The sequence below is a fragment of the Giraffa tippelskirchi genome, chromosome 13 (assembly GCF_054371585.1).
Source record: "Giraffa tippelskirchi isolate mGirTip1 chromosome 13, T2T-mGirTip1v1.2.pri, whole genome shotgun sequence".
In the NCBI taxonomy this organism is placed as follows: Eukaryota; Metazoa; Chordata; class Mammalia; order Artiodactyla; family Giraffidae; genus Giraffa; species Giraffa tippelskirchi.
This window is the reverse complement of record NC_137287.1, coordinates 73343992-73356401: the sequence shown is the minus strand read 5'-3', so window position 1 is coordinate 73356401 and position 12410 is coordinate 73343992. Positions and strand designations below refer to the sequence as shown.

General features: G+C 41.4%; 1 protein-coding gene and 1 long non-coding RNA gene across 12 annotated transcripts in view; one reads left to right on the top strand and one right to left on the bottom strand.

Annotated features, from left to right (window-relative positions):
- FAM171A1 (family with sequence similarity 171 member A1) overlaps nucleotides 1-12410 on the top strand; it is a 168657-nt gene that overhangs the window by 138072 nt on the left and 18175 nt on the right. For 9 of the 10 annotated variants that reach the window (XM_081553601.1, XM_081553600.1, XM_081553592.1 and 6 more), the window contains one exon: nucleotides 815-991. The exons of the other annotated variant lie outside the window; for it this stretch is intronic. In XM_081553601.1, the coding sequence (XP_081409727.1) occupies nucleotides 815-991 (177 nt within the window). The remainder of the gene's footprint in view (nucleotides 1-814; nucleotides 992-12410) is intronic. 10 annotated transcript variants of the gene reach the window in all.
- LOC145531380 (uncharacterized) lies at nucleotides 37-12122 on the bottom strand. Of its 2 annotated transcripts, none has more exons than XR_014072389.1 (3): nucleotides 11938-12087; nucleotides 11524-11597; nucleotides 37-1291 (listed from the first exon to the last, which is right to left on the bottom strand). It is a non-coding gene; the product is annotated as an uncharacterized LOC145531380 (long non-coding RNA). The 2 variants fall into 2 exon arrangements; XR_014072388.1 differs by lacking the exon at nucleotides 37-1291 and adding an exon at nucleotides 1370-2054 and having other exon boundaries at nucleotides 11938-12122.

Here is a 12410-nt window from a genome sequence, read left to right as displayed (position 1 = left end):
TATTCAAGGGAAGATTTTAAATTATGACCAAATACATTTTGTATGATATATTATATTTCACTGGAGAAAAGTTCTTCTCAAATGGATCCCTTAAGTGTATAAATATAATACCACTTTCATAAGCATTCCCCAATTAATCTGTAAAGTAGATAGTCATTAAACCATTGGCTTGGAGAAAAGGCCTCTAATGTAGAATAATTGGTATATTAAATTCCTTTTAAACAGATCAAAATAACAATGGCAACCAAAATAACTCATAAATATTTCAAGTGCAAGTTTTCAATAGTGTCCTTTTAGTAGAAGTTAATATTTTGAAGTACTCCTTGAAGAAATTCACTTTTTTTTTTTCTTTTTTAAAAGCAGTCTCTGATTTAAAACATTTGGTTCCACTATGGTGATGTACAGGTCTCTCTTTGTAGAGAAGCTGATTTCAGGGTTTCACACACATACCTTCTCTCCCAATACAGACAGTCCCCCTTCCCCTTTGAAACTCCTTTTGAAAGCACAGGACAGTGGTTAGAATGGACAGACCTGAGCTTGGATCTCAGCCCTACAAAACACTAATGTCTATCTATAGGCCTGTTTCCATGACTTCCATCTCTGAGCCTCAGTTTGTTTATGTGTAAAATGGGGATTTTACCTACCTTAGGACGTCATGGTGAGGACTGTGCATATAAGATACTGAATGCAGTCCCTGGTTTGTAGGAGGCCCAATCCTTGTAGATGTTAGCCATTAAATTTTTCTGTAAACAGTTTCTGCAGCCCCACCTAGGTCCTGTGTGTGCATGTGATGGAGACTGCCTCTTGCTTCCAGGAAACAGCACCAGGTACGACCTAACCCCTGTCACAGCCGTCAGCGTCCACTTGCTCAGCAGTGATGGAACGCCGGTGCTGGTGGATGGCCCCATTTATGTCACCGTGCCCCTGGCCACACAGAGCAGTCTGAGGCACAATGCCTATGTTACGGCGTGGCGGTTTGACCAGAAACTGGGTAAGCAAACTCTCGTGCCAACAATCGGCTAGTGGATGACTTCATTACTGTTCGATTTCCCTTTTAAGAAGCCTGTGCTAGTCTCTTTTCCTTGAAGTTATTGAATGCTGCTGCTCACAGCGCTTTGCATGGTTTCTGGTGGGTAAGGCTTACACCTTTTTTTTTTTTTTTCACACTTAAGCTAATTTGCTTGAGAAGAATCTTTAAAGGTTATTAGACTTAATTGCCTCTCCCAATCTTTTATCCTTTCATTCTTTAGAAGATCCCATAATCTCTCTTGGTCTTATGGTTTTCTTTTTTCTGAAAAAGGAAGAAAACATTGCCAATATTATACAAAAAAAGAAACTAAAAATCACCTAGAGAAACCCACTAATCATATTTTGGATTACAAGCAGACTTTGCTTTATTGAACTTTGCAGATATTGCATTTTTTACAAATTGAACATTTGTGGCAACCATGTGTTGTCAGATGATGGTAGGCATTTTTCACAATAAAGTAGTTTTTAATTTAAATAGGTACATTAGCTTTTTTTAGGCATAATGCTGTTGCATACTTAATTGACTAAAGTATAGTGTAACAGAACTTTTAACACACTGGGAAACCAAAAATTCTTGTGACTCTCTTTATTGTCATGTTTAATATAGTGCAATAGGCCTGGATCTGAACACACAGTATCTTGGGAGATGAGCCTGCATTTCCTTCCAGCCATTGCACTATGCATGTGTATATTGGTTATCTTTTGCGGCATAACAGACGGCCCTAAAACTCAGCAGCTTTAAACAACAGTGAAAAAAACAAAAAACAACAGTGAACATCATCGTTTCGGGGAGTCAGGATCCCAGAGTCAGGAACCCAGGCACAACCGAGCTGGGTGGTTCTGAGTCAGGTCTTGAGCAAGGTTGCAGTCAGGCTGTCAGCCAGCTCATCTCAGGATCCAGCAGGGGCTGCCAATGTGCTTTCAGGCGTCAGGTCCTCACTGGCCGGTGGCCAGAGGCTTCAATGCCTTGCCACATGGGCATCCCCACAGGGCCACTCACACCATGACAGCTTGGTTCCACTGAGCTGTGGAGGAAGTGACCCAAGAGAAATTGACAGACAAAAAGTACAAGATCTCAGGTGGCTCAGTGGTAAAGAATCCACCTGCCAATGCAGGAGATGCGGCTTCAATCCCTAGTTAGGGAAGATCTGGAGAAGGGCATGGCAACCCACGCCAGTATTCTTGCCTGGGAAATCCCATGGACAGAGGAGCCTGATGGGCTACAGCCCATGAGGTCACAAAACAGTCAGACACAACTTAGCAACTAAACAATAACAACAACAAACAAACGGGCAAAGGAGCAAAATGAAAGTCACCATTAGGTGACTTAGGTCTTTTGTCACCAAAGATCAAAGTGGCCTCTTCTTCCTTCTTTCCATATGCTGGTGGTCACAGAGCCCACTGCTGTTCCAATACAGGGAGCACCACATAGGTGTATGAACAGCAGGAGTAGGCATCATGGACCCTCTTAGAGGCTGCCTTCCAGAAATTACACATTTAACATGAAGGGGATTATATGCTATGTACTGTTCTATAACTTGCCTTTAAAAAGCATTTGTTATCATGAACATCTTTCCCTGGCATTATTATTCCATAGCAATGGTTATTCTGCAATGTCAATATTAATATTGCATAGTATCCCCTTGTATGTTTATGTCATAATTCAGCTGCTCAATCTCTTACAATTAGAAAAAAAAAAATTACTATTCTTACCAGTGCTGGGATAAATGTCTTTGTAGCTAAATCTTTGTATATGGCCATGATTATTTCCTTAGGATAAAACTTTAAAAGAAGAATTGCTGACTTCAAAAAGTACAAAATTCTAAAGCTTTTAATATGTATTATGACTTTTCCTCCAGAAAGTTTTACAGTTGACATTTGTAGTAAGATTACAGGAAGGAGTACATGCTTGTGTTTAGGATTTTGACAGCACAATGGACCTTATACCCCATTGGTTTCTCAATCCCATGAAAGTAAAACTTGAAAAGACAAGTTTTCAGATAACGTAATTCAGAGTTTTAAATTGTTAGACCATGCATACAAATTCTTGGGAGATTTTTGGTATCAAATGTATTTTCAAAGACACCTAATTCTTTGAGTAGTCAAATTCCAGTTCTAGGAATTTATATTTGGAAATAAATGCTTGTTGGGCTTTCTGGAGTTTGCAGGGGTTATGGTTTGTTTTATGTTGGTTTTGTTTCATTTTCCAAACAATTACTAACAGACTGCGTAATTATTTGTGTTGAATTCCATGGCTTTACCAGTTGCATCAAACTTGACATTGTTAGAAGGATCATCCTGACACGTGGACATGTGGTGCTGGGTCACGTGGGCACTTTGTCATTGGTGTGCATTCTGCATGGCTTGGTGACTCTTTGAGTCACATATTCCTGGTCAGGATGTAAGGAGTCCTGGACTCCCATGAGAAAGTGACTTGAGGGAACCCCTGATGAAGATAGAAATTCTGAAGGGAGGAAAGGATGTGGATAATGAAGCAGGGACAGAAAGTAGAAGGAGAGGGGAAAGCTTGCGTTTTGCCTCCTGAAGCCCTGGATCTGCCATTTGGGAAACTCTAAGGCCCACCCCAGGCCAATCACCTGTCCTGTTTCCTCACTTGTACAGTATGCATTTTGACTGAGGCTCTTAGTCCCTTGTATGTTCTCCTCCTCACCATTGTCCACCTAGGTTGGTCCCCAACACGTCATGGCAGTGCTCCAAAGTAGAGTGTGTGGTTAAGAGCAGGGACTCTGAGGCACAGTGAATTAGAATTTCAATTCTGCTAGCTATTAGCTGTGTGATCCTGGCCAAGTTACATAACCTCTCTGTGCCATAGTTTTCTCAACTGTGAGATGGGAATAATAATAGTACCTAATGTTATGGACGGAGAAGGCAATGGCACCCCACTCCAGTACTCTTGCCTGGAGAATCCCATGGATGGAGGAGCCTGGTAGGCCACAGTCCGTGGGGTCGCTAAGAGTCGGACATGACTGAGTAACTTCACTTTCACTTTTCCCTTTCATGCACTGGAGAAGGAAATGGCAACCCACTCCAGTATTCTTGCCTGGAGAATCCCAGGGATGGCGGAGCCTGGTGGGCTGCCGTCTATGGGGTCGCACAGAGTCGAACACGACTGAAGCGACTTAGCAGCAATGTTATGGAGAGAGTGTTTATTTGTCAGAGTACTCCAGAGAAACAGAACCAATAGGATGTGGGTGTGTGGGTGGGTGTGTTATGTATGTGCCTGTTTGTATGTGTGTGTATGTGTGTGTGTGTGTGTCTGTGTGTCTGTGTGAGGGAGAGAGATTTCTTTTATGAAACTGGCTGATACACTTGAAGAGGTTGGCAAGTTCAAAATCTGAAGGATGGACTGGCAGACTGGAGACCCAGAGAAGCACTAATGTTGCAGTTTGAGTCCAAAAGGCCATATGCTGGCAGAATTTCCTCTTGCTTGGGGGAGGTCCACCTTTTTCTTAAGGCCTTCAACTAATTAGATGAGGCCCACCTACAGGAAGCATCATCTACTCAATCAATTGATTTAAATCTACTAACTTAAATGTTAATTTCATCTTAAAAATACCTTCACAGCCACCTCCAGGCGTGTTTGATCAAATATCTGAGTGCTGTGGCCTAATTAAGTTGACACATCAAGTTCACCTCCCCAGGGAATAATGAGTTAATATTTGTAAGAAGCCTAGTTCAGAGCCTGGTACATAGTATACCTTAAGAGTTTACAAAGTAAGCAAAGATAAGGGTTTCTTTACCACTCTGCAGAAGGGTTTCTCAAACCATGACATCTAGACCACTCTTTTCCAGATTCTTGTTTGCTCAGTTTTTATTTATTTACATGTTTGGCTGTGTTGGGTCTTAGTTGCAGCATGAAGGATTCTTGTGTCGTGTGGAATTTTTCACTGTGGCACACAGACTCTGGTTGCAGCACATGCGCTCAGTAGTTAGGAGCATGGGCTCAGTAGTTGCTCCACGGCATGTGGGATCCTAGTTCCCTGACCAGTAGACCACCAGGGAAGTCCTAGTTAGCCCAGATTTCTTGAAGGATTGTTGTCCACATACTGCTCCCACTTCTCACTCACTTCAATCCTGCTTCTGTCTCCCAGTCTCCTGAAACCACAGTCGTGATATTCAGCAGCAGCTGCCTGATTGTGGAATCAAGTGACCTCTTCATGCCGTTTATGTCTCTGAAGCATTAGAGGGTTTCTTTTCTCTAGACAGGAAGGCCACCTCCCTTGGCTCTCTAACTCAGTGTCCCCCAGGGCCCTCCTATCCTGCCATATGGGCTCTGCCGTGGGCCCAGCTCCTCATTCACTTTATATGCAGTCATTGGAGCTGCATCCACTGACTTCACATACTCACACAGCCACCCATGCACCCAAGTCTGCTCTCTGATCTGTGTTCCTGACTGTCTATTAGACATCTGTCTTTAGATATCCTATAGGAAACTCAGATTCAGGTGCCTGTAATAGACAGTCACACTTCTGCCTTTATGCCTGTACATTTCTGTGTCTCCTCTCTTTGTTAAGGGTACCATCTACCAGTAGAAACCTCAGAGTTACCCCCCATTTATTCTTTTTTTTAATATTTATTTATTTAGTTTTTATTTATTTGGCTGTTCCAGGTCTTAGTTGCAGCATGCAGAATCTTCTTTGCAGCATGTGGGATCTAGCTCCCTGATGGGTCAAACCAGGCCCCCCTGCATTGAGAGCCCAGAGGGATGTTCCCCACCTCATTTATTCTTTTGCTTCACCTCCCTGCACCATTGGCAGCCACGTCTGGTCCTTTGCAAGGTCGTGCTGATGTCAGATCAGCATTTCTTCAACCTACCTTCTCATCTCCTTCGTTAACCTCTGTCTGGGTACAGACTTCTTTCTGGCCAATCCCTGCAGCTGTCTGCCTGTCTGCCACTCTCCTTCCCTCTACCAGGGCTTCTGGGTTGTCACTTGGGTTGTCTGTCAGAACCACAGACCCTTTGCCACGTAAGAACATCTCAGATCTACTCATCATGTGGCTGTCCACGTTCGTTAGCACAGCACACAGATGTCTTCAGAGCTGCCCCCGCCCAGCCCTCCAGCTCACTTCCAGCCTCTGTCTCCTGCACACCCTCCACGCGCCCACACCAAATTGTTTGCTGTTCCCTGGATATTCCTGGGTCTCCCTCATAACTTGTCACATTGCATGATTGGATGAGCAGAGTCTCTCCTCTCAAATTACATTCTCCATCCTCCAACCAGTAATTTGGTCCCTCCTAAGCATATTGTCCATTTAGCAGTGGCACTAGAAGTCTGTAAGAACATGGCCTTACAGTGTCTCAGTCATTATCCGTGTCCTCATTGAGTCTTCCTTATCTCTGAATCCTCATGATCCAGAACAGTCCCTGGCACTTGCAAGGCACCCAGCTAAAATGTTTGCTGAATGATTGAATCAGATGAGGAGCATTTAGATATTTTAAGATTCAGAGCAGTTTAAGATATTATAACATTGGTAATAAAGATGGTTCTATCCTCCAACCAGTAATTTGGTCCCTCCTAAGCATATTGTCCATTTAGCAGTGGCACTAGAAGTCTGTAAGAACATGGCCTTACAGTGTCTCAGTCATTATCCGTGTCCTCATTGAGTCTTCCTTATCTCTGAATCCTCATGATCCAGAACAGTCCCTGGCACTTGCAAGGCACCCAGCTAAAATGTTTGCTGAATGATTGAATCAGATGAGGAGCATTTAGATATTTTAAGATTCAGAGCAGTTTAAGATATTATAACATTGGTAATAAAGATGGTTCTATACATTTACCTTTACATATCTATATATCTATATCTATATATGTTTAGATCTATATCTGTATGTTTAAAGAATGATGCGTTGAGTGGTTGTCTGGAGAGAGAACACAGTTGTATTGTATTTTCTCCATCCTAGAGCTTCTATCCCTGCTGCTATGTTTCTTCTACTCCTTCCTGCCTCTTCATTTTTGAATGGATGGATTTGAAAAGAGATAAATAAGGCTGGGGTATAAAAGGCTGTATTCCTAATACAGTGATGCTTTCGCTAGGGAGTTATACACAGATTCATCGTAACAACATGGCACAGGTCTGTAGAAGCAGCATCCTTGCTCTCCTTAGTTTATTTTGTATACAGATCACGAAGATCAAAAGCTTATTTAAATTTTTTTTTCTTTGATGTCTGGGGTGGACTGAAAAATTGCCCCCTCCCCCAAAAAGCTCCACATCCTAACCCCTGGACCCTGTGAATATGACTTTATATGGTACAGGGACTTTGCCAATGTGATTCAGTTAAGAAGCTTGAGATGGGGAAATTCTCCTGGATTGTTATCCTCATAGATCCACTATAACCACAACAGTCCTTATAAGCAAGATGCAGGAGGAATCAGAATCAGAGATGGTGACATAATGATGGAAGCAGAAATTGGAGGGATGCACTTTGAAAATGGAGGAAGGGACCACGAGCCAAGGAACAGAGGCAGCCCTGAGAAGCTGGAAACAAGGCACTGAAATGGATTCTTCCTCAGTCTCCAGAAAGAACCAGCCCTACTGATCCTCTGACTTAAGCCCAGTGAAACCGATTTCAGGCTTCTGATCTCTAGAAATAAGAGATACCCACTTGTGTCGTTTTAAGCTCCTAAGTTTGTGGTTGTTTATTACAGGAGCAAAAGGAAATTAATACACTGTAGAAATCAGTGAAAACAAATGTGCATTGTCATGAAGCTTCTAAAAAGCAAGTTATCCAATTCTCTACTTCCTCTCTGGAAATAATCTCGATGGCATTGAGCCTTTTGTCATTGAGAATCTTCATTGTATGGTTGATCTAGTTCCACTTAAATGGTCTTTTTAACTTAGCATATACAGTGAAAATTGTAACTGTCGAGTTCCAGGCTCCAACAGATTGTTTGAAAAGGCAACATTTGGAAAGTCATTCAAAAGTGATCAAATGAATTAGAACAAGTTTTCTGAAAACTTTGTCTTTAAGATTGGATGGACATTTCAAAGAAATATGTTCTTTAACTTAGCTCAATAGAAGCCTACATATTTCATAAGGGTGTTTCTACTATTACATATAATCCATAATGTCATTATTTAAGTAGAAATTAAATTATTGCAGTTAAATGAAAAGTTCCAAGAGTATTATAAGATCAGGGGAAAAAATAGGAACACATCTGAAGCATGTAGCACTATTTACTAATTATCTACTATTTATGATTAATTCAAATACAATTATCATTTCAAACCAGTTTATCACTTTAATTGATCTCCTTTTCGGGTAAATCAAAGTACTTGTATTTCAAAGTGTTTAACAGCCAGAACAGTAACTTGTGAATTCATTAAGAATTTCTCATTTAAGTAAGGGTCAACTATGGCCTGAAAGCTTAGAATGGTTTTTACACTTTTAAATGCTTGAAGAAAGAATCAAAAGAGGAGTATATAATGACACATGAAAATTATATGAAATCTAAGCATCCCTGAATAAAATTCTATTAAGTGCTATGGACTGAATGTTTGTGTTCTCCCCAAATTCGTATATTAGAATCCTAATGCCCAAAGTGATGATGGTATTAGCCAGGTAGGGCCGTTGGAGGTCATGAGGTCATGAGGGGGCAGCCCCCATGAATGGGATTAGTCACCTTATGAAAGGGGCCCCAGAGGATTCCCTTGGCCCTTCCACATGTGAGGACACAATGAGAAGGCACCATCTGTGAACCAATGAAGCCAGCTCTTACCAGACACTGAATCAGCCAGCACCTTGATCTTGGACTTGGCATCCTCCAGAATGAAGAGTGCATTTCTGTTGTTTATAAGCCACCCAGTTAATTTTGTTACAGCAGCCCAAGTGGAGTACGACATTAGAACACAACCATGCCTGTTTGTTCATGTGTGGTCTGTGAGAGCTTTTCCTGTGCCAACAGAATTGTTCCCACAAAGTGAAAAGTATTTACTATCTGGACTGTTTCAGAAAAAGTTTGTGACCTCTGATCTAAGATGCATTCCATAGGGGAGCTCTTACCATTTATTATTAAAATGCAAGTGTATTCTCCATCTGTAGGGCCAAACAAGGTGCCTGATTCAGTCAGTCTGTGCTTCCTGTTATCCAGGCAGCCCTCCAGCACTTTACCCCGAATGACAGCTGATGCTTAGTGATAACACCTTGGTTATAGGGCAATATACATTTTAATGCTAATTCAATTACTTCCATCCCTGACTGCTGGATAACTGAAAGTTTACTCATGAGAGGAACGTAGAGGTACTCACTTTTTTTTTTAGATTCCACATATAAGTGATATAATATGATAATTTGTCTTTGTCTCACTTACTTGACCTTAGTATGATAATCTCTAGGTCCTTCCATGTTGCTGCAAATGGCATTATTTCATTCTTTTTTATGGCTGAGTAATATTCTATTGTATATTTGAACCACATCTTCTTTACCCATTCATCTGTTGTTGGGCATCTAGGTTGCTTCCAAGTCTTGGCTATTGTGAATAGTGCTGCAGTGAACATTGGGGTCCATATAGTCTTTCAAATTATGGTTTTCTCTAGATATATGCCCAAGAGTGGGAATGCTGGATCATGTGGTAGCTCTATTTTTAGTTTTTTAAGGAACCTCCATACTGTTCTCTATAGTGGCTGCACCAACTTACATTCCCACCAACAGTGTGGGAGGGTTCCCTTTTCTCCACATGCTCTCCAGCGTGTATTAGAGATACTCCCTTCCTAATACCATTAGAGTGGATTAGATTTGGTGCTACTGTTTTTCACAGTTTTCTTTTTCTTGAATGACGGTTAGTTTTTTGGTTTTTTTGTTTTGTTTTGTTTTGGAGCAGGCAAAGAATTTCCCATTAAAAAAATTATCATCTCCATATTTTAACCCACATGTTCATCCAAGGTGACCTAATAGATTAATAGTCTCTTAGAACAGAATGGCAACCCACTCCAGTGTTCTTGCCTGGAGAATCCCAGGGATGGCGGAGCCTGGTGGGCTGCTGTCTGTGGGGTCGCACAGAGTCGGACACAGCTGAAGCGACTTAGCAGAACAGAAGTTGGATTTTGTTTAAAATGTTACAACACTATGAATTGGTTGATAGTGGTGTGGACTCTCAGGAAAAAAGATTTTTTTTTAAAAAAGCCTGACTTTCACACATTAGAGTCAAAACTTTTGCCGCATTTCCTGGCAGTGCTGATTTTGCTGCAGCTGCCGTGTTAAAATGCCATTTGATTTACGGTACAAGGTGGGGCCTCTATTCAGTGAGTGTACATCTTTTCCTTTGACGAATTAGCAGATTTCTTTAACCCATGATCTTCTGATGATGCTGTCTCTTTTGCAAAGCAGTACAGTGCCAGGACCTGGGGCCTGAGTATGCAAGTGTGTCTGAGGGGATGGGGTAAAGTGACCTCATCAGGAATGTTCAGGGGCCAGTTTGACCTTTGAAAGAAGCTGCTTTTCTTCACCAGTAGGGCAAATGCAGTTTTGTCGGTCATGGTGAATGCATCTTAGCCAAGGCTTTCGGGACAGTAAAAGATGGTGTGCCGGTTCATTTTTATAGCATTTCCTCTCTTTAGCCAGTAACTGGGACAGCAGATGGCTGCCCCATGTCCCAGGTGGTCAGACTGCAATCTGATTCGATGCCCTGGGGAACGGTCACTTATGAATAAGCAAACCAGGTCAGTGGTTTGAATTGAAAGTGACCGACTGACCTTGTGTGGCTGAGAAATCATGATTTTAGATCTTCTCTATGATAAATTGCTGCTGTTTCATAATAACTTGGGTTACTTGGTTTGAATACTCTCATTCTAATGAGGTGACAAAAATCAGGTTCCAAGTGAAGCTACATTGCAGAATCCAGTTTTAACTGCCTTCCCAGAACATAGCCTGCAGAGCAGTGTGCGTTGCTATAGAAATGCTGGTTACTGAACCAGCTTCTTATCACGTATAGCGCATACGTATCAGGCATTCAGCGATACTCGCTCATAATTGGCCTGTAGTGGGTTCGTCTCTGCATAGATGGTGAGCTTTACTGTTGATGCTGTTGCTGATCGAACTAGCCCTTTTAGGTAAGTCGTGGCCAGCCTATCCCTGACAATGGAGCTTGATTTAAAGTTCAGATCTAGGATTTTGTTACATTTCATTGTTTTTCAAGGGGAGAATGGGATGGGAGTTATTAAAACACTATATTCTGTTTGTCACTTTAAGAAAATGAATAGTATTACTGGAGTGTCTTTTTCTGTATATACCGTGAGCCATGCATCTTACATAGCAGGTGACAAATTGCCAGACAGGTGTAGTGACTGAATGACAAGAATGAGCCATAGGGCATTGTGTGGGCAAAAGGAAAGGAATTCATGTTTCTAAAAGTTAAATATGTATTTACATCTGTGATGTTAACTTTAGAACCATCCATATCATCTTTGTAATTTTTTTTTCCAAAAAGACCAGACTCAATAGTTAGGGGAATTAAACAAAGAAAGAAGCAAACTTACCTGCTGAACTACAATGTCAGTATATCCTTAAGAAAGATCATCTGAAATGGGTCTTCTCACAATGAAGGTGATCTCTTAGAAACAAAGAAATAATTCTCAGGAAAAAAGTCTCTGTGTTCCCAGATGTAATGTGCACATGTGTAAAACTGAGTTACTTTGCTGTACAGCAGAGATTGGCATAACATTACAGATCCACTGTACTTCAGTTTTTAAAAAATTGCCCATACCAGTGAATCAGGCTTCCCTTAGATATATAGTGGGGGGAAAAAAGATAATTACATGCAGAGAAAGCTAATTGAAGTGAAGTAACAGAAAAGAACCATTAAAAGTGTAGGACTTAATCTGGATAAATGATGCCAGTCCAGCAAAAACGGACTGGAGACCTCAGCTGCCAGGTGGCCAGCAAACTGTCACCTGCTTTTGAGACACAGATTGGTGTCTTTTGGCTGCTCCAGACCATCAGCATCACAGTTGGGATGTTCCACTCCTGTTGCCCAAGTGGAACAGAGCCTGGCCATGGAACACATACACTGCCCACAGGGAGACCGAATGCTGAGTGATCTCAGAACATGAACATTTGTTTCCTGATGTTGCCTAGCAACTCAAAAAACACTCTTGTACTATCAGTCCATTCCTAAAAATTGTTAAGCCCTTTGTGTTTGTAGCCAACCCCCTCAACAACAACAACAAAAAAAGAGAAAGTTTAGAAAATAATACCATCACTTTAGCTATATTGTAGCCATATATAGCTCAGGTCCACTTTTGTTTCGAAATCCTATCCTTAGAGAGTTAGTTTTCCTAAAGGGTCCTTTTATATAGAAGGAGAACTTCTCATGGCTGGTGTTGAATGAAAACAATTTTTGACAAGTTTTACAAATGATGGCTGC